The sequence below is a fragment of the Alligator mississippiensis genome, chromosome 1 (genome assembly GCF_030867095.1).
Source record: "Alligator mississippiensis isolate rAllMis1 chromosome 1, rAllMis1, whole genome shotgun sequence".
NCBI classification, from domain to species: domain Eukaryota; kingdom Metazoa; phylum Chordata; order Crocodylia; family Alligatoridae; genus Alligator; species Alligator mississippiensis.
In genome coordinates, this window is record NC_081824.1 from 256546711 (window position 1) to 256573528 (window position 26818).

Consider the following 26818-nt stretch of genomic DNA (forward strand, 5'->3'; position numbering starts at 1 on the left):
ATCACCAAAACATGGTAACTTTTGATAAAACAGGAAATCATTTGATGCATTTTGGGGTCAAAGAAAAGCAAAATATCACTCCAGCAAACTGAATGCTTCCTAATAGATTCACTTCAAAGAGATGCAGTGTGCAGAGCCATAAATTCTACTGCCTGATTCAGACTGACCCTTGGACTACTAAAGAAAACAAACTAACACAAAACTGATTCACCATCCAAGTTAAAATACAACTATAGAATTTGCATAGAACTACTGAAAGCTGCAGGATCACTAGAATTTAAGGCAAGTACAGATCTGAAATAGAAGGCAGGGATAGTTTTGCTGCTTGCAGATGTTTAACCCCCCTCCCCCCCCCCCCAAAAAATGGCACTTTAAACTTGGTACACCCCTGCACCAAACCCAGCACATGCCGAGAACAAGCATCACATTAGTTGGACCCGGTTTGCCGGACGTCTGTATAGATCTGATGCTTTAGTGGGGCTATTTTGGTGCTTCTAATAGCTGATTGACTCAGCTTTAATTTTTTTTTTTTCCAAATCTATATAGATGCTGTGTAGCCAAGTCGAAGTAACCTGCTACTTCTTCAGGTAAAGGGCGTTTTTGTTGTTGTTGATGTTTTTTGTGGTTTGTTTTTCAATGTCTACAAGCAGCCAAGCTTAATTACACATGCATGTCACTTCTCAGAACAAGGAGGTCACAAGTACCTCCCTTACAGCCTTAGGGAACATTCAGGTTCAGAAAAGGGAAGACAGAAAAAGAGACCTCTGAGAAATGCTACAGTATAAATACAAGCCAGAGGCTTGACTTTGAATGAATGCTTAAGAGAGATTAAAATGTGCAGCTTATTTTAACCAGTAGAATGGAGGGGGGCAGATGTAAAGGACTGCAAATATATTTTGCACAACTAGAAAGGAAGGGGGAAGAAAAATTAGTAAGTACAATTCCCCAAGAGACAGGTTTACACTGAGTTATATGAAATTAAAAAAAGGAAACATTGTTGGCTGAACATCCAGAAAGACTTCCTGACAGTGAGATATAACAGGCTGTGGAATGTCCTCTCAAAAAAAGAATTGATTGACTGGAAAACATACTTGACCACATGTTAGAGGACGCCATCTGCCTCTGCCATGATGGAGAAAAATTCACCTTATAACACTTTTTCCATTTCTGACGTAAAATTTTATTAAACAGTCCATTTTTTTTTTTGCAGGAGCAACTGCATATTAAAAAGTAATTAAAATTATGGACTATATGTGTGTGTGAACCAATGTATTAATTTGCCCTGGTGTCCAGAGAACTCAATGTAGAGTACCAACACTTCAGCACAGCAAGCTGAATGAATTTACATGGTTGTATTAAATAAATGTTCATTACTTGAACAGATGTCTTGCTTATCATTCTGTGTAGTCCAAAAAGCCACGCTAAAATTCAACTACAATAACATGGTCCTAATTTTTTTGCTAAGAAAACAGTAAAACCTTCAGGGGGGAGGGTGCAGCAGAATTAATGATAACTTACCCTAATGAAGAGTTCTAAAATAATACTTATGACACAAACCTTAGGCTAATTCAAATTAATACCCTTATTTAAACAACAGATACTATGACTGCAATCAGATATTGTAGTCCAAGTTATACGTGAAAAAATATGTGCTGAGCGCAAACAGCCAGCATTTGCTCTCTTTCATTATCCTTTAATGCCTCCCAAATATCTCAAATACCTTTCAGATGAGAAAGTAAAAAGATCTGATCACCTCATGTTGCTAATCATAATCAAACACACCTTGGAAAACCAAGAGCATTTCAAGAACAAAGTTTGTAAAATGGTTATCTTCTTCCAATTATAAGTGAAGCCACCCACATGAAGCAAGAACATCTCTACCCATATTAAAAGTGTAAATACACTTTAAGACCAAGGAAAATTGAGTACAAATTAGCAAAGATCATTACTGTGTTTACCTTTGTCTTTTCGCCAATAACATTTCTTTCCAGCTCAGCTATCTTCCTGTTTAGATGATCCAATATTTCCTTCTCTTTCAGAAGTTCTGTTGTTTCAGATTTCTGTTCCCCATCCAAAAGGGCACATTCCATATCCAGCTAGCAACACAAAACATTTCTCAAAAGCAGTCCAGTTTACAAAGAAATCTTGAGAAACGATATTTGAGATGATCTGAAGTGTGGTTATTCAGTGTATAGCTACATTTAAAAAAAAAGCAATGCTGATAACATAAGAGCATGGTAAAAGGAGATCACAAATACGTATAAGGAATTTCAACATAAACACTGCAAAAACAAGTTTAAACGAACTTTACTTTGTACATTAATTTTTTGCATTCATTTTTATTTTCTACTTCCTCTCTTCTCTGCTTCTTTCTGCATCATACTGTACCTACTGTCTGTGCAGAGTCTTTGCACTCACCAGTCTTAGAACAGCTGCTTCTTTCCTGTTGTTAATAATTAGAGGCAACATAACCTAAAGACCTGTCCAGCTTAGTTTGCAAGTGTGAGATTCCAGAAATCAAGAGAGCATCACAATCTTTTCAGCATGGGGACAAGGACTTTTAAAGGGAAGTTACCTCACTTCCTTACTCTTTCACAGGCTACATGAGACACCAGTGTAATGCTCCCAAATGATATGAGGTACTCAGATGAATCCAGAAACCATTCAATAATTAGGACTAGTGTAATTTCAATTAGTAGTCAGAGTTTGTAAAGGTTGATACAATCATGGGGGCCATCCTTCTGCAAATAAAAAAGCCCCTGATTCCCCATAATGCATAAATATCAATTAACATTATTGCACTAAATTTTGTCCAAAAGACAGTAGTAATAAAAGGTATGAACAAGAATATGCATGCATCACAAATCCCATGCACATTTAGCAAGCAGGACATTTAAAATAAAAACATGTGAAAAGAAACAGGAGATTCTTATCTGTTCATACCTCTCTTGAAGATTCATCCATCTGGTCATTTAAATCTTTGATCTTCTGTTCAAGTTCCTCCAAATTATTTAATACTGCTATGCGCTCCTCCTCCAGCTGACCAAGTTCGTGCCCTCTTTGTTCACTGCTTGTGCGTTCTGATGTCTGCAATTAGCCATTGTAAGGTGTTTAGTAGCACAATTCTAACACAGCATGTTTTTCCTCTTCTCACATTGTGTTGAGCAAATTTGTGCACATTGAATCATTAAAAGTTCTGCTTTTATATGTACCTTATTTTACATGAACCCAAGATGAGGTTTTTCACCCCAGTCAACAAGGGGGGAGAAAAAAGCCTTATCTTAGATTTGAGTACTAGCCCAGAGCAGGTGGCAGCTCAGCCCCAGCTTCAGCCCAGGGGCCAAAAGCTGGAGGTAAGCCACTGCCTGCCTCAGGCTAAGGTGGCTCATGTACTATGGGAGGGAGTTCATGGTGGGGGGAATGCAGAGGAGATCTTGCAGTTGGGGTGGGTGCATAAGGCGAGACCTGCAGTGTATGGCTTGGGATAGCCCAGGGAAGACTACTCAACCTGGTCCCCCATCTGCCTGTCCCCCTGCTACCACATACTTTCAACTCCAGCCTGGCCCTAACCAGGTGATCCCTGGAGCTGCCACCGCTGCTTCTCCCTGATTGGGCTGGGACAGGGTTGGGGCCACCGCCACTGACTGCTATGGTACTGAAGTTGGAGCCAGAGTTGCAATGGAAGGTAAGTAACAGGGGTGGTGCAAGCAACAAAGGGATCATGGGTGGGAGGGACAAGTAGCAAGGGTTCAGGGACAGGGGGGCAAGAGATGCGGTAGTATGTCAAAGGTGACTAGGCATTGGGTGCAGGTACATGAACAGGGGGGCAGGCACCAGCTACAGGTATCACGGGGGGAGGCAAAGGCATGGGGGAGCAAGAGACAGGGGTCTGGCTCGTCATCCCCACTGCTGCCTTGTCTGCCACAGCAGTAGGGGGATGAATTTAAGACAACCGTCCAATAATTCGATTCAATATGTGGAAAATTTTAACATATGCTCTTCTTGTTAGTTATATCCTTCACAGTTAAACCAAGATAATCCATCATGAGGATGTAAAAAGTCAAATTCCTCTTTGCTGAAGTAAAGTAAATATGGAAAGGTAAATTTCTTTTAAAGTATACATTGAGTCTACATAAACAGAAACCTATATGTGCACTACAACATAATTAACCAATTATTAAGGTTTTTAAAGATAGAAACATAATCAATTACCACGTTTTTGCCTCATTTATCTACTGAATTATTATGAGAGATCTTGGAAAAAACAACTTTTGCAGCCTTTTTTTTTGCCCAGGAAAGCCTAGTGTAGAAGTAGCCCCTGATTTTAAATTAATTTTGCATATTATCCTGTTTTCAAAACAGGACTGACTGAGGTAACAGAGTCAAATTACATTTAGAAGGTCACTCATTCATTGTCTCCAGTTGGAATTAGAACCATGTTCTGGCTCTTAGTCATTGGCTTTTAACTGTCAGATCATATGGCCTCCTTCAAAATGGGTACAGTTCAGTTGCCCACTTACTATTCTAAGAGAAAGTGCTTTTTAGCAGCAGAAATCTGACTTTGATATTTTAAAACAATGAGCTATATTTCATTAATATTCAGATGCCTGTTGCTGCTGTTCTCTGTGGTTAGCAGGGCACCCTTTACAATAAATGAATGGTATTCCTTAATCACTAGTGCTAGTAATCCTAGCAGGAAAGCTTCTTTTTGTCCGGTATCCTGTTTGGATCATGCTGACATAACATCTTCAATTTCACTTCCCGGCAACGATTAAATATAGGATCTCCCACTTACGGAAGGAAAGCAACACTCACAAGCATTAAAAAGTTGCAAGACCACAAAAACTTGCACACAATATGATTAAATGTAACTGTCAAATAAAAAAGGAAAGAATCAATATGCCAGGGTACAGCTAGAGGAAGCATGTTTCTGGTTAAAATACCTGGAAGCTACAAACTGAAACCTATCATTAAACCAACCAGTGTGAGAAAACTGTTGTGAAATTATGGTTAAAATGACTGATTAATTCTGTCTTGACTTCTTGTGTTATGGATACCCCTAAAGGGTTAGTGTTAATGGATTAGCTGTTGAGATAAAATGATTACTTGATATTGCAACTGGTAATTTTTTATTATTTCTGCAATAATCTGGGCACAATCTATTTTAACTGTGTCAGGCCAAAACCACTCTGAAAGGTTCATTGTACAACTACAGTAAAGCCTTTCTTTACTGTGGTTTCTTTGTCCCGGCTATCTGCAGCACAAAAACAAACAGTATACCTACAACAACAAAGCAAGATCCCAACTATAAAAGGATGGAGGAGGGGAAAATTGTCAAATCAAATTTGGTTTAAATTTACTAAACTAAAACTCTAGGAAACTTCCAATAGAACACAGTCCTAAAATACAGAAATATACCAGAGATTAGACTTTCACTGTTCTACATAAAAGACATTTCAGAAAAGGTAAAACAAATAAATGGGAAGAAACATGTTAGATTTTTAAAGTTTTCATCATTGATAAGACTTCCACAATATTTTTTAAAAGAACTCTTTCAACTAAAAAGAATGCCTATGAAACAAATAGGGAATATTTTAAATTAATTTCTTAAAGTGAAGAGCTGCCAACTGAAAAAAAAATCCTTAGCCTGGTTTCTGCTGCATGTGAATAGGCAATTCACCACAATAGGCTCCACAGGAAGCAGCAAGTTGATTTGAAGGGCAGCTCTGTCCAGAAAAAGGAAAGGGAAGGGGGACTGTAAAGTCAGCCCAGGGAATTCCTCTCCACCCACTTTACAACTATTCTTGGGAGCTGGCTGGTTAGCAGGAGTAAGTCTTAGGAAAGGGGAGGAGAAATTTTCAGTTCTTTGCCTCCTCACCCGGTCAGAGGCTCAAATGCTTGAAATGGTGTGGTGCGACATTTAATTTTCCTTAATTAATTTTCCTCATGAAAACCAAACCAGCCTGTAAAGTCTGATATTCTGCTTATTTAAATATTTTGAAATTGGTATTTTAGCATATATCACTCCCCTCAGAAATATAAAGCCACACTAGAGTTGTTCATCACTTTTGAGAACATGATTAGAAGATACACTTTTCAGAGGAAAGAGGTCATCACAGTTTTAATATATCTTGGACCAAGTCAAATGCACTTTGTTATTATGACTCATATTTAACCGATTTTCATTGCGATTCAACTAATTGTACTGAGATTGTACTTCTGAACAGCATTACCTTTGGTGTGATGCTTAGGTAAGAAGATTCATTGGAATCCTTCAGGAAAGCAGAAGAAACTAAAGGTGGAGTTTTCATATTTTCACCAATATGTTCATCAGCTCTAATGCCTCTAGAGGAGAGGAAGGAGCAAGCACTTCGACTGACATTACTCAACTCTGAGAAATCAGAATCGCTTGTTGACAATTTCAAGTGGTTTCTAAATCTCGTTTCTGGATTAATTTGAGAATCTTCAAATACTGAATCTTCATCTGACAGTTGAAGTTTTTCAAGTTCTTTGTTAATTTTCTGAACATCAGCAACAGTGGCGGCAGCAGCAGGGTCACTATCAGGTTTGGAGTATTCTGCACACAAACTGAGGATAGTCTCCAGTCGTTGTCGCTCCTTGTTATTAAAAAAAGAGGTGGGAGTGGTAAGTTTCACAGAAAATTTTAACCAAAGGAAAGATCAACACTATTCAGGTGCAGTATTTTTTTAAATGTACAATCAAGTTACCTTTGTACTTCTAACAGTGATGGTGTAGCATAAAAAGTAAAGTTCGTAAATCCAGTTAAAGCTGGAAAATAATTTCAGTATAAATGAGTTCTATGTAAAAGTATAACTGAACCAAATGCAAGCTCTAAAAGAGAAGAGAAGATCTACATGTTTGAAAAAGATAAACCCAACATCTGAATTTCAAGATTCTACCTACATCATAATGGATGATTACTATTTATTTCCTTTTGTATCCCACACATATATGGCGCTGTCCCACAGAACTTATTCTACGAAACTTATGTCATCCCTTCTTGTACTTTAAACTATGCCTTGGTAATCATTACATTATTTTTCATGTTTTACTTGAACTAATTTATACATTAGTTCCAATTTTTAAGATTTCCTGTTCCATTAAATTTTTCCTCCTTCCCCTATATCACAGTTTTCAGTATTACTCTCCATCTTCAGACACCCAACTTTCATCCTTAAGAAGTTTGAAAGGAAAATAAAGTCCTTCTGGTTTTATTTTGCCCAGAACGGAGAATAGGCATTTCTCTTTTTATTAGTTAACTCCTTGGTTGTAAAATCTCATGAGAAAGTCATTCCATTTTCTAAACTTAAAAATCTTACTAACTGTGACAGAATTTAAGCTGTCATCCATCACGCAATTGTAATCATGTTTTCTGCAGCTCTGTTTTAAAAAATTACTAAGCAGTAAAACTAGTGTTGTTCTATTGCACGCAATTTCTTGTAAATACTTGTTTAGACCAATTTATAATGCTTAACACATAGTAGTTTAGCTTAAGTTTATATTCATTTTGTTACAGAGAAAAAAATAACACAAAAATTGCTTACCATAAACCTAATTAAAGACACCTGTAAAAAAAAGTGCTTCACTGTAAAAAAAAAATCAGGCTTTGTATTAATGATAACACAGACCAAAGAGTTTCTCTAAATTATTTAATCTTATCATTTCTCTTGGAATAATTTCTAGACCATCAGTCATCAGATTAAAAAGCAAAAAAACAATCTCCGCTCAGCCCCGCTCCTGTGAGAACCACAACAGGTTTATTCAGTTTCCACACACTACCTGGCAGCAAACTTGAATTCAGAATTTCCAAGACAGCTAATCACTTTATCTCTGCCTCGCTAGAGACAGTGACAACTGGTAACAAGAAGAAAGTAAAAGTATCAGACTATTCCAGTTTCTCCGATACAAGCCTTTTTAAAGTAAAATAAAACCTATTGTGAATTAACAAGTCCCTCACTTTTAGCAGGATTTAACAAAGAATTATAAGGTTGAAAAGAGCCTTAGTTATGAGAAAATATATGTACTTATTAAAGTACAGTTCTAAGTTTTCCTGTCTCAAGGCATAAACCAACTGTTACATGACAGAGGTTAGGCAGAAATCTTCTCCTTGGGAAAAGTATTTATAGTTGATCACTGTGACTTATCTTGCATGTTCCTGTAGATCCTCTACTAGTGGCCTGTCAGACAAAAACTATTGACCTAACTGGACAAGTTGCTAGATATAGAATGGAAATTTTTAGCTGATTCAGCAGACTGCTTTCAACCCCCAACCAATGGCATTACCCCAACCCTCTAAAGCCTTGTTTCCCTCCAAATAGTCACTCCCAAACTTTCTCATTCCCAAAGCATTTTCCTCTCCTTGTAAACCTGTACCATCTGGATATGCAACCCAATTCCTTATAGCACAAGACAAGTGCTGCCCCTGAACTCCACTATTTATATGTTTCCTGCTGTTGCAACAGCACCACTCATCCGGCTCTCTGATACTATCATTGCGATAGTAAAAGGTGGAAAACACAGTATTGGAATGGAGTGTCCCACCACTTCAACGACAGGTGTTATTCCTCATTTTCACATCAACATCTACATTCCCATCAATTAAGGACATACGAGATTTTAAACTGAAACTATACTTCGTCTTATCTTCAACAGGTTAAAATAAGAAAATCCCTTAAAGCAAGCTCAATTATGGAAAAAGGTAGGAAGAAGATTTTACTTTTTTTTTTTTCATGTCCTAGCAAAGCAGAAAGCCCTCTCTACTGCTTGGGAAAACATTAGTGGAAGAAAAACTTGACTCACTTCAGAAAGTGCCTGATGAGTCTCAGTATCTCAAAGCACACATTACAGAAATGCCTATGTCTATCACTTCTACTTCAATAGGTATTAAGAAGTTTATGCATGGGAAGCTCTTTCTGTTGCTATTTTGTATACTCTATCCTCATCATTCATGGCAGCCAGTTCCATCACACCTGTATTCAAGAGTTCCAACCATAAATGTTTTATGTGAATAACCGAGAAAATATCCCAGCAACTAAAAATACAAAAACAGCTGCATGTACATGAAATACCATCACACTGCAAACTACAAAGAATACAGCATGCTTATTTTCTGGTTAAACAGAAACTATGGCATTATTATTGTTGCTGTTATTATTTAGATTTGTGTGTAAAACTGTACTATCTAATGGGTACATTCAGCTGAGAATGAAAACTTTTAAGGATTTTTCACTATATTTCTTCCCTGAAGGCCACTCTGCTGTTTTTAACAATACAGCCATCTGCAGTGAAAAGGGATAGATAGTACTAGCATGAATAACATACCAGCACATCTACCATTGCTGGCAAGGGGGTACCTACATCAGAGACACTGACAGTTAGAAATTCAACATATACTCAGCTTTGCCATGAAGGCCATGTGTAGATGAAATGAGGGGCATGTGTGCACAACACTTTAAAGCGGGCTTTAACCATGTCAGTGTTTGCATGCATTGGTGGCATATTGCGCATTAATAACAGTCGTTATAGCAAATCGGCGGCATAATATGCCTTAAATGACTTGGGGTGCAACAAACCAAAACTCCTCTGACAAGTTTTAGTTTGCTGCCCCTACAGCTGCGGAGTGAAGCACCGGGCTCCGTGCAGCTCAGGGGTTCTGCAGGAAGCCCTGCAGGCAGCCTGGAAGCAGTCTAGGAAGGCTGGCTCCCCGCCTACTGCCTCCCTCCCTACCCTGAGCCTGCCTGCCTCCCTGAGCTGTGCAGGGGTCTGGTGCTTCCCTTCACACCTGCGGTGCACCCTGGGACTGCCCAAGCTGGATGCCTGCAAGCGGGTGCCACCTCGGGGGGGCTGCTGCTGCCATGGAGTGAAGCACCAGCCCCAGCTGCAGCCCAGGCACCGCTCCGCCCACTGGTAGCTGGCCCTCCTTTCCCTGCCACCGGAGAGGCAGGTAAGTCAGTGGGTTGTGTGCATGACATGGGGGTTTAAAGGGCCCTAAACTGAAGCGGTGTTTTTAAAAACCCACCACTTCAATTTAGAGTCCCCGTTTTGTCTACACATGCCCCTACTCACTGCATGGTCCCTTTTTCTGATATTTAAAAACAAGGATTCAGGTTTTCAAGATATGACATGGTGGTGGATTCTGATTTCACATATGGTATATAAATGCAAGCTAAATCCATTAAAATGAATTTGTATTCTAGTCCACACTTTTCCTTTTAATCAGTTACAAGACTGAGCATTGAGCTAAGTATATTCCATTAAAATGTTAATTATCTTAGAAAGAAAATAAAGATAACAAGTGGCTTGTATTTAGGCCTTGTGGAAAATACATAAAACTAAAGACCCTGCCGAACTGTCTTGCAAAAATAGGTCCCATATATTAAAAATTTACCAAGACACTGGGGATAATTACATCCTGTATATCTAATGTACCTAGTGCTTTCAATCTGATGTGTCATTTGTTCCTTTACTAAATTAAGTTGTTGTTAAACAGCTGTTCTGCCTTAACACAAAGACTGCCAAATATTCACGGCATGATAAATTACCTTTATTTGGCCTTCCCTACCTTGCAGGGGTGTTGGTAAAACCTAAATTAACAATGTTTTTAAATTATAGTGTCTGAACCTAAGATTATAAGAACTATAAAAAGGTTAAGCACAATAAAAATTTCAATCATGTGTTAGACATTTTTAAACTGTGCATGAGGCCTAGACATATATCTTTAATTAATTTTAATGTTTAAATAATTTCACTTTAATTAAAGTGAAAGATAGTTGGGATAATCAGCTCTGTTTTGAAAATCCCAACCTATATTTATTGAATGTTAATCTATGTGGCCACATCACATATAATGAGGGAACTACTTAACTTGCAGTTTCAGAGTTTTTGCAGAAAACGCAAAATCTGGATTTGTCCACAAAATCTGTGAAATCAACAACAACAACAAAAATAATAAACCAAAAATGCTGGTTCCCCAGTGGGAGCCAGTAGTCCTCACTGGGAAGGGAAGGCATCAGCTGGTGGTGTAACATGAATGGCAGGAGACAAGATGGCAGCTGCCCCCTCACCCCTCCTCCCAGCACCAGAGCCTTTCCACCAATCAGCGCCAAGAGGCAGGGCCATACAAAGGGCATCCAGCAGTCATGCTGGACCCCAGCTTTCTTCCCACCAATCAGTGCCAAGGGGCAAGGTGGCCACCAGATGACCACAGACAGAGATGACCCAAGCAGGGTGTGGGGCCTGGGGCAAATCAGCCTGTGCAAGGCCCCGCCCCCTGTGCCCCAGATGCAAAAAAGCCAGTGATGGGTTTGGTGACGAGGGAGGTGGGGTACCAAGCAGCAGGACACAAAAGCAGCGGCAGCGCTGAGTCACTGCGGCTGCTCTGCTCAGTTACGCAGGGCCCCCCAAAGCACAGGACCCAGGGTGGTTTCCCCAATTCACCACCCCCAAGGAGGGCCTTGACTATAGAACTAGAACTTTATGCCTAATCAACCCATGAAAATTGGTAAGTCTCCCCACAATTTAGGTAGACCCCTACATATAATCTTTCTTGGTTCATACTAATTCTCCATTTTTTTCCACAGTTATGGAATTAACACAGATGAAAAAAAAGCTCACTTAACTGGGGAGAAATAGATTCCTTTAAACATGTTCCTTCCAACTGAATTTTCATATTGCTTGTAAATTTATTGCTCATTTAAATTAAAATCTCTCATGAGTAAATTCATGGCTTTTAGAAACTCTGCGAGACCTATAAATATATGTTCTACAGATCCATATCTAAAGCTAGGTAATGGACATTATCTAATTCTAAATCGTATTTCTTTAATATGTAGCACCATCTAGAGGCAAAATATCATACTGTCTGCAAATCAACACTAGATGATCAAGGCAGCTGCTATTTCAGGCCCCTAGCAGACATTACACTTAAGACATGATTCACTGTTTAATCATTTCTTAAACAGTAATCCGACCACATGTTCAAGCAATTAAAGATGCAATAAAACAAGGAATAAGCTACACAGTGATTAAACAAAATATTTGTAATATTTGTATAATAACCTTGTGGCTGGTTCCCATCATGTCTTAAATTGCATATGTGGCTGCTCCCAGCCTTGGGATTGAAACCCTTCAAGACTGAGGTTGGAGTAACAGCCAACTGGTCAGAGCTCCCAACTTCAGGGGCACACTAGAGCTATGGCTGGGAGTGCTAGTCATCTGATCAGCTCCCTTCAAGGCTTTTGTGTGCTCTCTAAGGCTCCCAATCAACTGACCAGTGCTCCCAGCCACAGGAGCACTGGGCCCTCATCTTGCTACTTGCTGGTAAAGGATATTACAAAATGACTGAAAAGTGCATTATTGAAATCTGCAAGTATTCAGAACAAATTGGAACAAAAGCACTTTTTCATCTGAAAGGGAAGGCAGGGGAGGAGGGGAGTGTGTTCTGTGTGTGTAGATATCTATCTATATGTTTTGTTCTGGACTATGAGAGCAGACTAGTAACTTTCATGACTAGGCCCTGGTAAAGGCTGTATTTTCAATGTTCGCAGAGGGCTGTAAACAAAAATGAATTCCACAGGTTTCTAATAAAACAATATGAACATTATTCATTTAAAGGTTTCTGTAAGAAAAGAAAAAACGCAAAAGGAAGACATTGTGGTAGACAATGGCCCTTTAAAGATTCCCTATGGCTTATCCACACTACAGTCCAGTAGCATTGACTACAGGTGGCATACACATACCCAAGCAAGTTTTAAACTAAACGTAGCTTGGATATTAATAACACGATGGTTATGGCTGCCCTGGCTTTGGGCAAGTACCTTAAGAAAAGTATGCAGCATCTGCAGCTCCATTACTATTGGTATTCTATGAAAATGACAAGGATAGATAGATATGGGTAGATATACCTGATGTCTACTACAGTGGATACTGTTTCTAATAAATTTCTGCCATCAATCCCTGAATCTCTCTAACTATAGTTTGTCCAGCTCACTTCAACACAGTATTAAAAGGTTAAATACTTGGACAGAAGCTAACTGCCCTACACAAATCATTCACCTCCCAACCTTTCAACCCAGATTTTTACTCAGCACTTTGAACCCAGCAATACATGTTTCTCTTCTTCACAAGCAAGACACACATGTAAACTTGGGAATCCTGCATTAAACTGGAAAAGTATTTTTTTTGTGAACTCAAGTTCTGAATGGCAAATAGGAGGTCTGGGTGCTCAGTCGTGCTGAAAAAAAAAAAATCTAGCCCCAAATGTAATCCAGTATACACAAAAATACAAAACGGAACGTTTTAACATAGTCTTCCACCCAGGACCCTACTAACCAATTATCTTGGCTCTTCAAACTCTCAAATCATTGAAAATGGACTGTTCTGATTCCCAACCCTTTAACCAGATGACTTTAAAAAGTAAAGTTTAGCAGGATGATCAGCAGAAGATTACATCAAAGAGAAGGAAATTCCTTTGTGTTTAAGCTATATAACGTATAGAATATACCATTTTCAAATGTTTCAATATGTTAAGAAAGAATTAGGATAATTCCTGTCAAGACTTTAAGAAAGTGTGAAACCAAGAGAAACAAATGCTGAACTAAAGGAAAGATTTTTTTCACTTCATCTAAAAATAACACATGAACATTTCTTTACCATTACTTACTGCAAAAGCATACTCCCAATGCCCAAAAATCTTTAAAATACCAGTACATCATGCTTTCTTTCCATTTTAAATGACTGAACATCTCTATCAAATTGGTTGCACTGCTAACTCAAGAGCCTTCTTGTAATAAGAATCAAGCAACTTTAATAGAGTGAAAACATTAAGCCAAAATCTTCTACGTTAGTTAAAAACTGGCATCAAAAACTCACCTGATTACAAGAAATAAGATCTCTCAGAAGAGGACAATGTTCTTTCCAAATGGAGGGAAATATGAAAGGAGAGATATTCTATCCTGCTTGAACTATCTTCCTGAAATGTTTTTGCCTTTCATGAAAAACTGTTTTGTTTTTTTTCTGTGTAATCCAATTAGCATTGTTTGTAACACCTACTGACTTTAAGGAGAACTAGGAGAACTCGATTTAATTTAGAAACTTAATTATGGATTTAGGGTATCAGACTTCATGCAAATAACTTGGAAATATTTGTAGTTATCAACATACCAGATTTTACCTTTTAGAGTAGAAAATATTCAGTATCTCAGAGGCAATGGTAAAATAGTTGTATATCTTAACTTAGTACAAATCCCAAGATTGAGTGGAGGAAAATCTATAGGATTTGATGCATAGAGTTGCACAGATACGAATCCTCAAGCAGAATTCAACATAACATTAGTAATGACCCCTGACTATGCAGTATTGTTTCTTGAGGGCACTAACATAAACATATTTAAGGATTAGTCAGCCACCATTCTTTTCTCAAATTTCCACATGTATCCCTGCACTTTGCTTTAGAAGCAACTAACACACTAGACCATTGCAGAACCTAGCAAATTCCATGGCAGGCTGTAGGGTCTTTCTAAACACAAAAACTGTATCCATATAGCACAATTATTTAAATCGAGTTTACATCATCCTTTAAATAAAGAATCAATTTTAATATGTCATCACAAGTTATTTGAGGGTAGAGTGGGGTGTTATTGTCTTAGGAAAGATTCCAAATATAAAACTCTTTTAGACAGCTAATTACTGCACAGTAAGAGTTACCATCTACATATACAGATGCTTATTAAGCAGTTATATGCTCTAATCATGAGTAAATTTCCTACCTGTAAATACAAGTAGCAAATTTACTCTTGATTACTTACTGCACAGTACAGCACATGTAGACGGCTGTAGACAGCACATTTGCTCCCAGTCGGCTGGGCAGCGGAGGGTGGGAGACTGCTCCCTGTCCCCGAGAGCTGCCTGTTGCTGAGGGGAGCTCCACCAGTGGAGCCTGGGTGGGGAGCTCCCAGTCCCTGCTTCCCAATCGCAACTGGGGAGCAGCAGCTGGGAGATTCTTAGCTCCGAGCCCTGGCCCTGCAGTTGTGGAGCTTGGGCTAGGAGATAAGAACCTCCAAGCCTGCGCCCCACGATTGTGGAGCAGGGTCTGGGATCTCCCTGCTGCTGGGATTGCGAAGCCCACCCCAGCAGCAGGCAGCTCCTGGGGGCAGGGAATAATATCTCAGCCCCTTCTAGGAGACAGCTGTTTCCTGGCCCCATGCTCCCTGCTAGCCCCTGGGATAGCACAAAGGGAGAGCATAGAGCTCTCCCTGGCTGCTGCAGGGGCCCAGTACAGGGCCACAGGGAGTGGGAGCAGTCTGTTGCTAGGAGCAGCAAATCTACTTCTGTATCTCAGCATGTGGAGATGCATGCCCAGGACAGGTTACTCTAGAGTACAGGCAGTCCTCAACTTACGACTGTTCGAGTTACAACAAATGTCACTTACGACCTTTGTAAACTATAACAGTGTTTCGAGGCTCTGACTGGGTTTCAACTTTACGACACTAGATACAGCTGCCTCCAGCTGGTAAGTCTGCTGTAGTGAGGCATGGGTGCACAGATCAACGCCCCTGCAGCAAGGGAGGGACTCAAGCTGTGGCTGGGATAGGGGCTGCCCAGTGGGTAGGAGGTTGCGGGGAGTTGGTGGGGTGGCTCCTGCCGCTGCATACTGACCGTCTGGAAGAACACCAGGTGGAGGGAGGAGGAATGTGCCCCCGGATCTGCACAGTGTGGGCAGGGCCAGGACTGCGCCGGGCTGTGCTCTGGGCTGGCAGTAGAAGGCACTGGGAGCAGGGGCTATGCCGTCCTGCTGCTAGGTGAGCAGTACCAGGGCATGGCGGAGGCATGTGCCCTCAGATCTGCACAGGGCAGGTGGGGCTCCACTGGGCTGTGCTCCGGGCAGGCAGCAGGGGCTGCGGCAAATTTTAGGGTTGCTGCAGCCTCCTCACAGCCCTTGCTTTGCCGCCTGCCCCGATCCGGGGGCACCTCCCCCAGGGTGGGGTGGGGAGAAGCCGTGGTTTGTCCACGAGGCGCGGGGAGGCCAAGGCGGCTCCAGCCGCTGTGCACTGCTTGTCCAGAGGCAATGCAGTGGCTTTGCTCTGTGCCAGCTGGGCGAGCGGCAGGAGGGCACAGCCCCACTTTCAGCACCTTCCTCCACCGGCCCAGAGCACAGCCCGGGGCAGCCTAAGCCATGCCTGCCCCGTGCAGATATGGGGCCACACCCCCCTCCATGCCTTCCCGGATCAGTGGCGAGAGCAGTGGTGAGAGCCGCCGGACGAGCTGCCAAACGAGCAGCTTGCGGACTGGTGGGCCACAACAGTGGGAGCCGCCCACCCCCTTCCCACGCCCCCCCTGCCCTGGCTTGCCAGCCATTGCCCCAGCCCCTGTCCTGGCCCTAGCCCCAGCCCCAATCCCTCCCTTGCTGCGGGGGCATTGATCTGCCCCACCACCCCAACAGACTTACCAGCTGGAGGTAGGTGTATTGAGCGTGGTAAAGGAACCAATCCCCCATTTATAACATTGTTCCTATGGGAAAACTGATTCCGACTTACGATGTTTCGACTTAAGACGCGGTTTTCAGGAACCAATTGTGTCATAAGTCTGAGGACTGCCTGTAGTTTATTCTGAGTAAACTGATCCCACATTTTTTGCATGTGTAGATGCGCCCTTTATGTTCTACAGTTTTGGGTTTTTTCAGGGTTTGATTGCATTACTAGAATTAGTTCTCTTATGATTCAGTTCTAACTATTTTTATAGGTGTATACTTTCATTTGTTTTCAATTCACATTCTTGATATCCCTACAGAAGGATAGATAGTCATTCCTTTCCAATTACCAGAAAAAACAAAGTAGGGAAACCTATGTTTTGAAAAATATGTCAGTTCATCAAGTCATTGCTTTAATTATATAAAATAAAATGGTGCTCACTGGACACGTTATTGGGGAACATCAAATAATTTTAGTATTTGATTCCTTCTGCAAAATACATGACCTTTGACCTTTTATGGTGGAGATATGGGTTATTTACCAACTTATCACAATAACATGCCATCAGTTAAAAAAAAAGAAAATGTTAGATAAGGGAAGGGCAATTTGTAGGGTTTTAGATACATAGAGTGCCTGTAGATGTGCAGGACACCTGCTCTGACATGCGACATGCTGTACTTAGAGCACATTGGAGCAGACTTGATTAATTGAGTCTGCTGGAGCGTGCCACCAGCCTCAGAATGTCATGTATTCAATGTCCTGCTCTTCAAAATGGCAGCGGGGATATTTTAACTAAATCTCATTGAACGAGCTTTAGTTGAAGTGCCACCACTGAAATTTTGAAGCATGGGACCCTGAATACACGAGATGCTGCGGGCACTTTAATTAGAGCGGCTCCTGAGAGCCGCTCTAATTAAAGTGCCTCCCCCCCGCCCCAGAGCACATGTAAAGACATCCGTAGGTATTTTGACAGAACCCACAGAGGGAACTTTCATAATTTTTAAGACTTTTTCCATTTGTTTTTCTACATAACTGAATTACACCATTTGAGATGCTGAGGCAACTTACTAATAACCGTTAAGTTTAGAGACTGACAGAGTAAACAACACGTCCCCAGGATATAAGGTCATGCATTTAAATTTCAGAGCACAGTAACAAATGTTTTTCATCTACTACGTACTCTTACTAGGTACATTTGGAAAGCCAGTTTTGGAAACATTAACCATTGGTAAAATCTAAATGAAAAAGTAAAATTACCAGTCGTTCCATCTCCTGTTCTCGAAGCCTCTCTTCCCTCTGTCTCCGGTGATAGTCCATTAGGTCTTCTCTTCCAGTCACTGAACTAATACTGTTCTTTCTCTCTCGAATGGAAGGGGGCAAAGAAGTTGGTGTTTGTCGGAAGCTTTCCAACTCCGTTTCATCAAACTCCATGGAACTAGTGGAAAGGTTTCTTCTGACAGAGAATGATCTGTCAATATCCACAGGGGAGAATGAGTTACTGGGGCTTGTCCCTGAGAGTCCAAGTCTATCAAAATCATCAGAAACATATGAAGAAGAAGATGCTAAAAGCATTTTTTTAGCTAGCCTAGGGCTTGAAGGAACACAAAGAGCTGAGCTAACATAGGAATTATTATCAGATGCAGAATTTATAAACGGTGAAACCTCTGAGCTGCAAGAAGAAAAATTAAGGTAATTATCAGCATCTAGTGCACTTTGAGGTAGATCTTTTTCTCCATGCTTTTTCCTCTTGGAGTTACCAAGAGAGTTTCTTGGTGGCAAACTTAATGGCATCAGCTGGCTTTCTGTCGATTTGTACAGTCTAGGCAGAGAACGACTATAAACTCCCATATGACTAAGAGACCCACCAGAATATTTCCTAGCTCTTGAACCCAAAGCTTCAGTCATCACCTCCTTGTGTTTCACTGGTCTTGGATGAAGATTTAGACTATCTTGAATATTCATCCTCCTGCTCTGCTTTGGGCTGGAAGGCATGCTCGCTGCTCCTGAAGTGCTAACAGGTGAAAGCATCATTTCACTCCCTGAGCTTCCATTCCACATTGTAAGAAGAGAGCCTGAGTTTTTCTTCCCGTCCAGTGTTCCTGGGAAGTAGACATTGTCATACGATTTATTTTTTTGACTATACTTGGAATAGTGAAATTGATCCACATGTCCAAAGGATTTCTCGTTTTCTCTGTTGACATGAATGTCAAAGTCGCTCCTTCCTAGATTGTACCCACTGAGGGATGGAGAAGTACTTGAAATGGAACTCATGGGCTTTACAGAGACACTTTTTTCTGAAAAGTAAGGGCTGTCACAAGAGAACAGCTTACCTCCCGGAATTCTGGTAGCAGAATGCATATTTTTTACACTGGATGAAGGACTGGATTTAGTTGACACAGGTTGTGACAGGGTTAAATAGGAACCAACGTAATCCCCATTTGTTTTAAATTTAAGGCTTGATGAATATTTCTTTGAGCTGAGGTTATCCATAATATCTTGGAGATCGTTTTCAAGGGAATTTGCCACAGAACTTTTCCCTAAACTAGCATTTTGTAATTCCATCTGGTTTTGTATGAGGCTATATTCTGCCATAATCTTACTGGGATCTGTAAGAAAGAAGAAAAAAATAGCTTTCAGCAAATAAGTGATTAACACAATTCTGCAATCAATGTCAGAATAATTAGTAACAATAATTACACAAGTTATCCATACTCTACAAAGGTGTTGGAGTCCTCTAACTCTATTTTACAGGACGGGAAACTGAAAGCGAGACATTTGACATGGTTGCGTATAATTGGTAAAGACCCTGGGTGCCCTGTGTGATGCCCTATCCATTTTAGAACACTCATTCTGTCCTTTTGTTTCCCTAGAAAAGGCTTATAAAAAGTATATAGCACAGAAGCAGGAACCAATAACTCCTGAGGGGTTGGAAGGTCCCAACCCTTCCATCTCTGTAACATTTATGTGCATGGCTCCCAGCACTGTAGTATTTATGCATCTCCCAATTGTTAATATACTATTGATCTTCACAACTCCCCAGTGGAAGCATGAAATTGCCATTATCCCCATTTTCCAGAAGAGAAATCAAGGCATGGAGAGAATGATTAGTGATTTGATTAATGTCATGCAAATTCTACAAAAGAGCAAGGAATCAAACATCTCTCTCAAGTCCTAGACAGCTGCCCAATGCTGGACCATACTTTCAGTCTAATCATTGTAAGCCATGCACTATAGGCCCTATCCAAAGTCTGTTGTGTTTCCATTTACTTCAGTGATTTTTGGGTATGAATATAAACAAATCTTCCTCAGCCTTAGTTTCCTCCACTGCTAAGTAAAAATATCACCTGTTTCTCAATGGCATCAACTGTTTCAGTTTAGGTCCCTAATGACTACAGAGTACTCAAAATATGAAAAGCTCTATAGATGCAGTAAATTATGTTACTTAAAATACAGTCTTAAAGACATACAGAAACGTGAAGTGAGATACTTTGTCTTCATTAAAGGAGAATTAAATATTTGTGATAAACACAGCTGTTTAAAACCACAGACACCAAAACAGATCATGACACATCCTTATTTTGTTGTTGTTTTTGTTGTTCAATTACATACCAAATTCTATCCTGCCAGTTTTGAGTTTCTCTTCCTAGCAATGACATCTTTAATACCTAAAGCACAGAGGAATGCAAACTCCTACACTCCTTCTGTTAGTGACAGCATCAGTCGTTGCAGGAGAACTGCAGAACCATAAGGGGACTTGATTTTCGGCTTTGGCTGATACAAAAATATGTCTCAGTTACCCTTTAAAGCAGCACTTTGAAGAGTTAGGCAAGTTAAGGCAAGCTGCATTTGAACTAAATGAAGCAACTGCTTTTTCAGTACTGAGGACCTATGGGTGTTTTTATACGTGCTCCAGAGGTAGGGGATGTGCTTTAATTAGAGCAGATCTAAGAAACCACTCTAATTAAAGCACCCACAGGGTCTCATGTATCAGCATCTCCACACTTCAAAACAGTGACGGGGGTACTTTAACTAAAGTTCTTTCAACAAGTTTTAGTTAAAGCACCCCACCACCATTTTGAAGCGTGGGGACACTGATACACGAAACACAGAAGCTGGATGGAGCATACTAATTAGCACACTGGCAGAATCAATTAATCGAGTCTGCTCTGATACGGTGTAATTATAGCATGTTTGGAGCAGCCTCCCAGCATGTCTACAGGCACACTATAGTCCTGCATGAAGTCAATGGAAGCTATAGAAAGCTGACAATAAATCCCTACTTTGTTTCTACACTTGGTTCAGTCAAAATTCATCTGTGACCTTCATCAAATAATATAAAAATATGCCTACATAGTGCAACCCAAATACTCCTTAGTATATGAAGTATTTTGAGTTCTTCAAATTAAATGTATTAGATCAATCCTCTTGGAAAGATCAATCTTCCCAAAAGGTAGCAAGATACAGAAAGTTTTAGAATGCTGTCATAATCTTGAACAACAACAACAAAAGTAAAGGGAAAGGACAGTGCCATGGATAATGTGACTGAACAGGTAATGAATTAAATTAATATACACTCTAAAAAGAAAATACATATGAATGTGAAGGGTTACCTCATTTCTCTTCACCACATGTACACAGTAAAATGTTTCAACAGTTACTAATTACAGTATTATCAAATGTCTGAAGGGACTACCTGTAGCTTCAGACACAATCCCAACAGTCCATCTCGACATGTGCCTTCATGCGTTAAGGTTGTTTAGCAATTTATTTTACAGAGTCAACTAGTATTAAAACATTAGTGCCTCTGGGCATGTCTACACATGCTTTTATGCGTGCCTAAACTTAATGCACATTAGCCTAATGTGCATTAAGGCAATTTAAGCAGGCATCTATATGTGCACATGCTCAGGCACATTAATGCAGGTGTGCAGACTGTTTTTATGCAAGTATCAAATTTAGGCTTGAATAGCTTAAAATTGCCATTTTTAAGATGCATTAAGGGCACATGTGTTGATGCTCACCTTAAATTGGGCTAATGCACATTAAATGCACATGTGTAGACATGCCTTTTGATGACTAATTATTTGGATTGAACCAAAGAGTTTACAACTGAAAGGCTTCATATCTTAATATCACTACTTTGAGCCAGACTGTTAAGGGATGTGAAATTTTATTTTAAAATTTAAATACTACTTGTGCAAGTTTTGATAAAGAACAAGCAAACAAAGCTAAAAGTATTCTTTAACACAACATACACAAGTAAAACAAAATAAAACCAGCCTTAAAAAATAATTTTAAGTAGGGTTTAAAAATTCAAAACAGGAATACTAAAATGTGAAACTTATTTGTGATTAACAAATTGCTCTACATATTTATCCCTCTATTCTTAACAATGCTTTGCATCTAAGTCTTACTACCCCTCTTGCCTAAAGTTCTCTGAAACGTTCTGTTAATCTCACAATAAACGTTTACTATTCAAAAGAGTATCATGACACAACTGACAAAAGTAGCTTTCAAGCATTTTTAATGTTTCCAATCGCTCTCAAATTGAACAATATAGAGGTAGATTCATGGAATTTTAAACAGAGTTTATTACTTTTTTTCAACACAAGGAGGATCATATTTAATCTTGTGAAGAATAAAACTGTTTGCCAGAAAAACAAGTTAGCTCATGGAAATCTTTCCTGAAAGTCTTACGATAAAGAGTTCATTGTACTTGAAATCTGAATGACAAAAGCAAACAAAAATCAAAAATCAACAATACCTCCATTGTAGTCAATTGAATTGAACTATTCCTTAGTTTTTACCTTATGCCATTTCCTCTGCATTTTGGCCCCAATTCTTCAAACCCTTAGGCACATGCTTAAGTGCTGAAAAACATCAGTGTATATCCAGTATACAACTAACTGTATTTAAATGTCTGTCCATAAATCAAGCCTCCTTTGATTGTTTTTTAAAGTGTTGTGTCAGATAACACACCAGGACTTTTTAGACATTCTTGTTGACACTCCCTCCACATGCTATTGTGAAGACTAGAGGCAGGGTGTTCTTCGTGTCATGTAAGAAATTTGTTCCCTCTGGAGGTCAGCCAGGGCTCTAATTGGTTAACCTCCAACACATTGTGCAAGGCTCCTCTTTTGAGCCAAGTGTTTTCTGGATGAAGTTATTCTAAGGCAATTTCTTTCCTTTTCTTACTTGTCTTGTCTCCCTGACTAGGTGGTTAACTGATGCCTATTGTAGGCAGCAAATACTGAGCTCTATTTTTTTTATTTGTTTGTGATGTATGCCAAAGCTATAGCAATGGCTTACTGTTTGTAGGTAAAATGAAGTAGAGAGATAAGAGCAGGAAAGTGACCATTTCTAACTGAAGATTAAATTACAGGATCAAAATCAAGGATGTCTTTAGAAATGTGCCAATTCCATTACAAAATAACTGATTTGTTCCATTTGTTACCTGTTTGAATGCTCTGGAAAGAGGAGAAGTTACCTCGGTTTGGCATCATATTTTTCTTCTATCCAATGGTTAAAACAAAGATAGCTTGAATGAGCCAGGTAAATACTGACCTGCAAATAAGTAATAGGAGGAACAATATTACTTTAACAAATACATGTTGAAAATTGATTTACAGGTACTTTAAAAAACACAATGAAATTAAGGTTCTGTGATGCTGAGAGTCTTCTGGCTGAGAGGAACAACACAGACATCTGGACCCTTCACAGGTCGGTCAAAATTAGGGATGTCAAAATTAGGCTTGATAGTAGAGATTTATTTTATCAGTATGAATGTCTGTGCAACTTTTTATTGGCTTCTTTTACTCCTCAAATGAAAAAAAAAATCATTAGCTCATCCTCTTTTCCTGTAAGAGAGGGAGTGCCTGTGGTTATTCATCAGGACTATGATTTCTTTGTAGAGCCTTGTCTAAGGGTTTCCTTAAAAATCATTAAATTCTGAAAACTTATCTCAGTGGGCCTCTTTCTGAGACATGGCAGGAAATAAGTTGAAAAGTGCTATAAAAACAATGCACTAGAACAATATCTAATATCAACAGCCCCACAGTCAAAACCTTATATCTAAAACGGGTGCACAAACTAACACTCTGTAAATATTTTGGCAGACACAAATTCCCCTGGTAAAAAATTACACCCTTAGAGGGGGAAAAAAAAGATGTTTTCATGTTTATAGAAAAATGTCTACAGATGGTTACAAACTTTTAAAAATAATTTCAACTGTGATATCTGTGCCATTATTTAGAGATCCAAAAATTTAGACACACGAAAACCACTCTTGGAAGTATCAAGTATGTTTTTCTGTAAAAAGTAAAGAATAGTAAAATGCATTTAACTAATTTGAATGCACTTAAAAAATGGCTGTAATAAAAAAAACTCTACTCTGCATCAAGTTATGTTCTTCATGTCTGAGTTCACTGTACTTCAAGGACAGTAATAACTAAAGGAAAACAGCAAAGAACAGAAGTAGAGACATAATGTTTGTTAAAAGTCAAGGCACCCATTTAACTAATAAGTCAGAACTTCAAATTACACATCTTAGTCTTTTTGCCTGGAATTTTCTTGTGAGGCCTTTGTACATTATTCTCTTGACAGAGGTCCAGAAGGTCAAGCCTGGCAAAGTACAGAATAATTTCAACAAAGAACTTTTCTCAGAACAGCTTATATCTCTTCCTATCATATGTGCTTATACAGGGAAGCCCCATTTAGCGCTCTTAATTGGTTCCTGAAAAGCCGAGCGTTAAGTAAAACAAATGTTAAACGAAACCGAAAATAATTGATGATCCAAGATGGTGACCACAAGTGTTTTTAATGACCCAAGATGGCGACTGCGAGTGTTATAGTGAAACTTGCTGAGCGCTAAGTGAAATCAGGTATCAATTTAAAATGAGCATTATAGTGAAACAGCACTGAGCGAAATAGCTTTAAGCGGGGGTTGCCTGTATAGTTGGAACATGTTCTCTGTCCTTGTTCAACAAGCCCCTTCCCTATGCTTTGTCATATCCTCTTTTCTTAGAGCTCACTTCCATGAGTAATTTCTAGGCATTTTCTCAGTGAAAAATTATGCTTTTTATGGTCATTTTAATTATTTTTTTATGATGCTTTTTCTCAGCGACTTCTGCCCGAGGACAGTTTTCACTCCATCAGTGTGGTAAGGAGGGACTTGTCCTTCTGCCACTGTTTTCCTTGCAAGAATATAAAAGTTCTAATATTTTACAAAAAATATTAGGTAGGTCACTCCAGAAATTATCTAACAGGAAGACACAGCCATGCACCTCCTTAAAGGGACTCCTCTGAGCATTCCAGCTTGGAAGAGGCAGGAAATCCTGACCCTCAGTTTTAAGTTCAGCCTATTAGCGCTTCATGTCAATGTGTCAATAACTCTGAGTTTACTGCTACTTTCTCCCTTCTATGGATTCTCCTTAGCTCTCTGAAGAACTAAGATTTATCTTTGTTCCCTCTATCTTCCAGTTCTTCCAGCTTTTACTCACAGCTGCTCCAGTTAACTCCCCCTACTCAAAACACAGCTTTCCTCAGCTCCTCTTCCAGCTGAGTAAGATGAAGTGCAGAAGTCAGTCCATCAGGAGTGATTTTCTTAGTCAGCCAATGAGATCATTCAACCATAAAGATGGTTTTAGTCCCTCTAGGGGCTCAAAATACTTCATGTACAATCCCTGTGAACTGACTGAGAGCAAAGCAAAATACCAAGCTTTCAGCCCTCTGATACTGTGCATGACACTGGGCATGTCTACAGGTGCTTTTATGCATGCCTAAACTTAATGCACATTACCCTAATGACCATTAAGGTGACTTAAACACGCATCTACACATGCTTGAGCTAAGGTACATTAACGCAGGTGTGCAGATTGACTTGGGACTAAAGTAGGTCCCAAGTCAATGAACACAGACCACATTAATGCACATTAGCGCATCTACACGTTCGCTAATTCAGCTTAGCTATTTGTGCATAAATTTAATGCAGGTATCAAGTTTAGGCTCGAATAGCCTAAAATAACCATTTTTAAGGCACATTAAGCACATTCATGTGTACACGTGCACCCTTAATGCGCCTTAAATTGGGCTAATACACATTAAATGTGCACATGTAGACATGCCCACTGTGTAGTCATTGTGGCTAAGTACAGACAATCAAAAAGCCTGAGGCAGATTTGATCCAACCTTTGGGGGTTTCTCTAAGCTGGGAAGATTGGATCATGAGCAAATGTAACACGTTTGCCCTTGTAGGGGGGCAGGGGAAGCAGGCAAATGCCCGCTCTGGCCAGGCCAGAAGATAGGGGGAGGGGACACTCCCGCATACTTCCCAGCCTGGCAGTCAAGCCCAGTCAAGCAGGGCTATCAACGATTGGCTCTCAAGCACATGACCCCAGCTCCCCGCGAGGCTCCAAAACTGGTAGCTATGGTGGCCCCAAGGGAGGCAAGGATGAGAACGAAACAGAGCCCCCACACCATGGGCAACTCCTTCCCCCAGAGGCTAGGTCCAGCGTGGGGGCGGGGCTAGTGTGATTGCCCAGTGGGGCTGAAGGAGGAGGAAAGCTGGGATGAAGAAAGCTCCTGCCATGGTACCCGCCCACACTGTGTAGATCCCAGCTGGGAGGGGCTGTGGCAGGGGCCTCCGTTCCCCTCACTGCTGGCCCTGCATGTCCCCCACTGGCTTTGCTGCTTTGGCTCTGTGACAGCCCAGGGGCAGGGCCAGCCAGGCTCTGCTAGAGCAGACAGCAGGGCAAAGGCCTAGCCTACTCACCCTGTGAGAGCGGAGTTGGTGGGGGAGCTGTAAAGCATCCTAGGAAGCTGGAGGATGGTGAGGTAACTTAAGTCAGGAGGGAATCTGGGACACAAGCTCAATAACTGATTTAGGTGAAACCAGTCTAAGTCAGATACTACATCCATCCAGGTTTACCTTAAACCAGTTTCAGCATTTTGAAACCAATCTATGTGCACTGAACTTCTGTTCTGTTACAGGTTTAAACTGGTTTCTAATCACTTATACAGTTTTATGTATGTCTGTCTGTCCCTAGCCTGTATGTTTTTACCTAGCAAGATTCCTTGTTAATGGGTGGGATCAATTGTTAACTGTATCGTAAATTAATTAGTTGGCAGTTTAAAAATACAAGAGCCTGAGCTTCCCATATAGATACCCTGATAAGTCTCATCTGTCCTGATGACCTTTATTGCAGTTCCTTCTGTTTATCACATGCTTGCTGTACTGCTGCATCTCATTTGCTCTACATTTCACTTACATTCTCATCCATGGACCCATTTTATACTTTGCCAATCCATCCTAATACCAATGAATGACACAGAAA

General features: G+C 40.1%; 1 protein-coding gene across 7 annotated transcripts in view; it reads right to left on the reverse strand.

The window, feature by feature from the left end:
* PHLDB2 (pleckstrin homology like domain family B member 2) overlaps positions 1-26818 on the reverse strand; it is a 98430-nt gene that overhangs the window by 55212 nt on the left and 16400 nt on the right. For 6 of the 7 annotated variants that reach the window (XM_006270575.4, XM_019476182.2, XM_019476183.2 and 3 more), the window contains 5 exons: positions 22942-23051; positions 17745-19093; positions 6234-6617; positions 2944-3087; positions 1959-2096 (listed from right to left, as the gene is read on the reverse strand). In XM_006270575.4, coding sequence (XP_006270637.1) covers positions 1959-2096; positions 2944-3087; positions 6234-6617; positions 17745-19093; positions 22942-22990 — 2064 coding nt within the window. In that variant the 5' untranslated portion in view covers positions 22991-23051. The remainder of the gene's footprint in view (positions 1-1958; positions 2097-2943; positions 3088-6233; positions 6618-17744; positions 19094-22941; positions 23052-26818) is intronic. The other variant, XM_059720529.1, reaches the window with a different exon arrangement.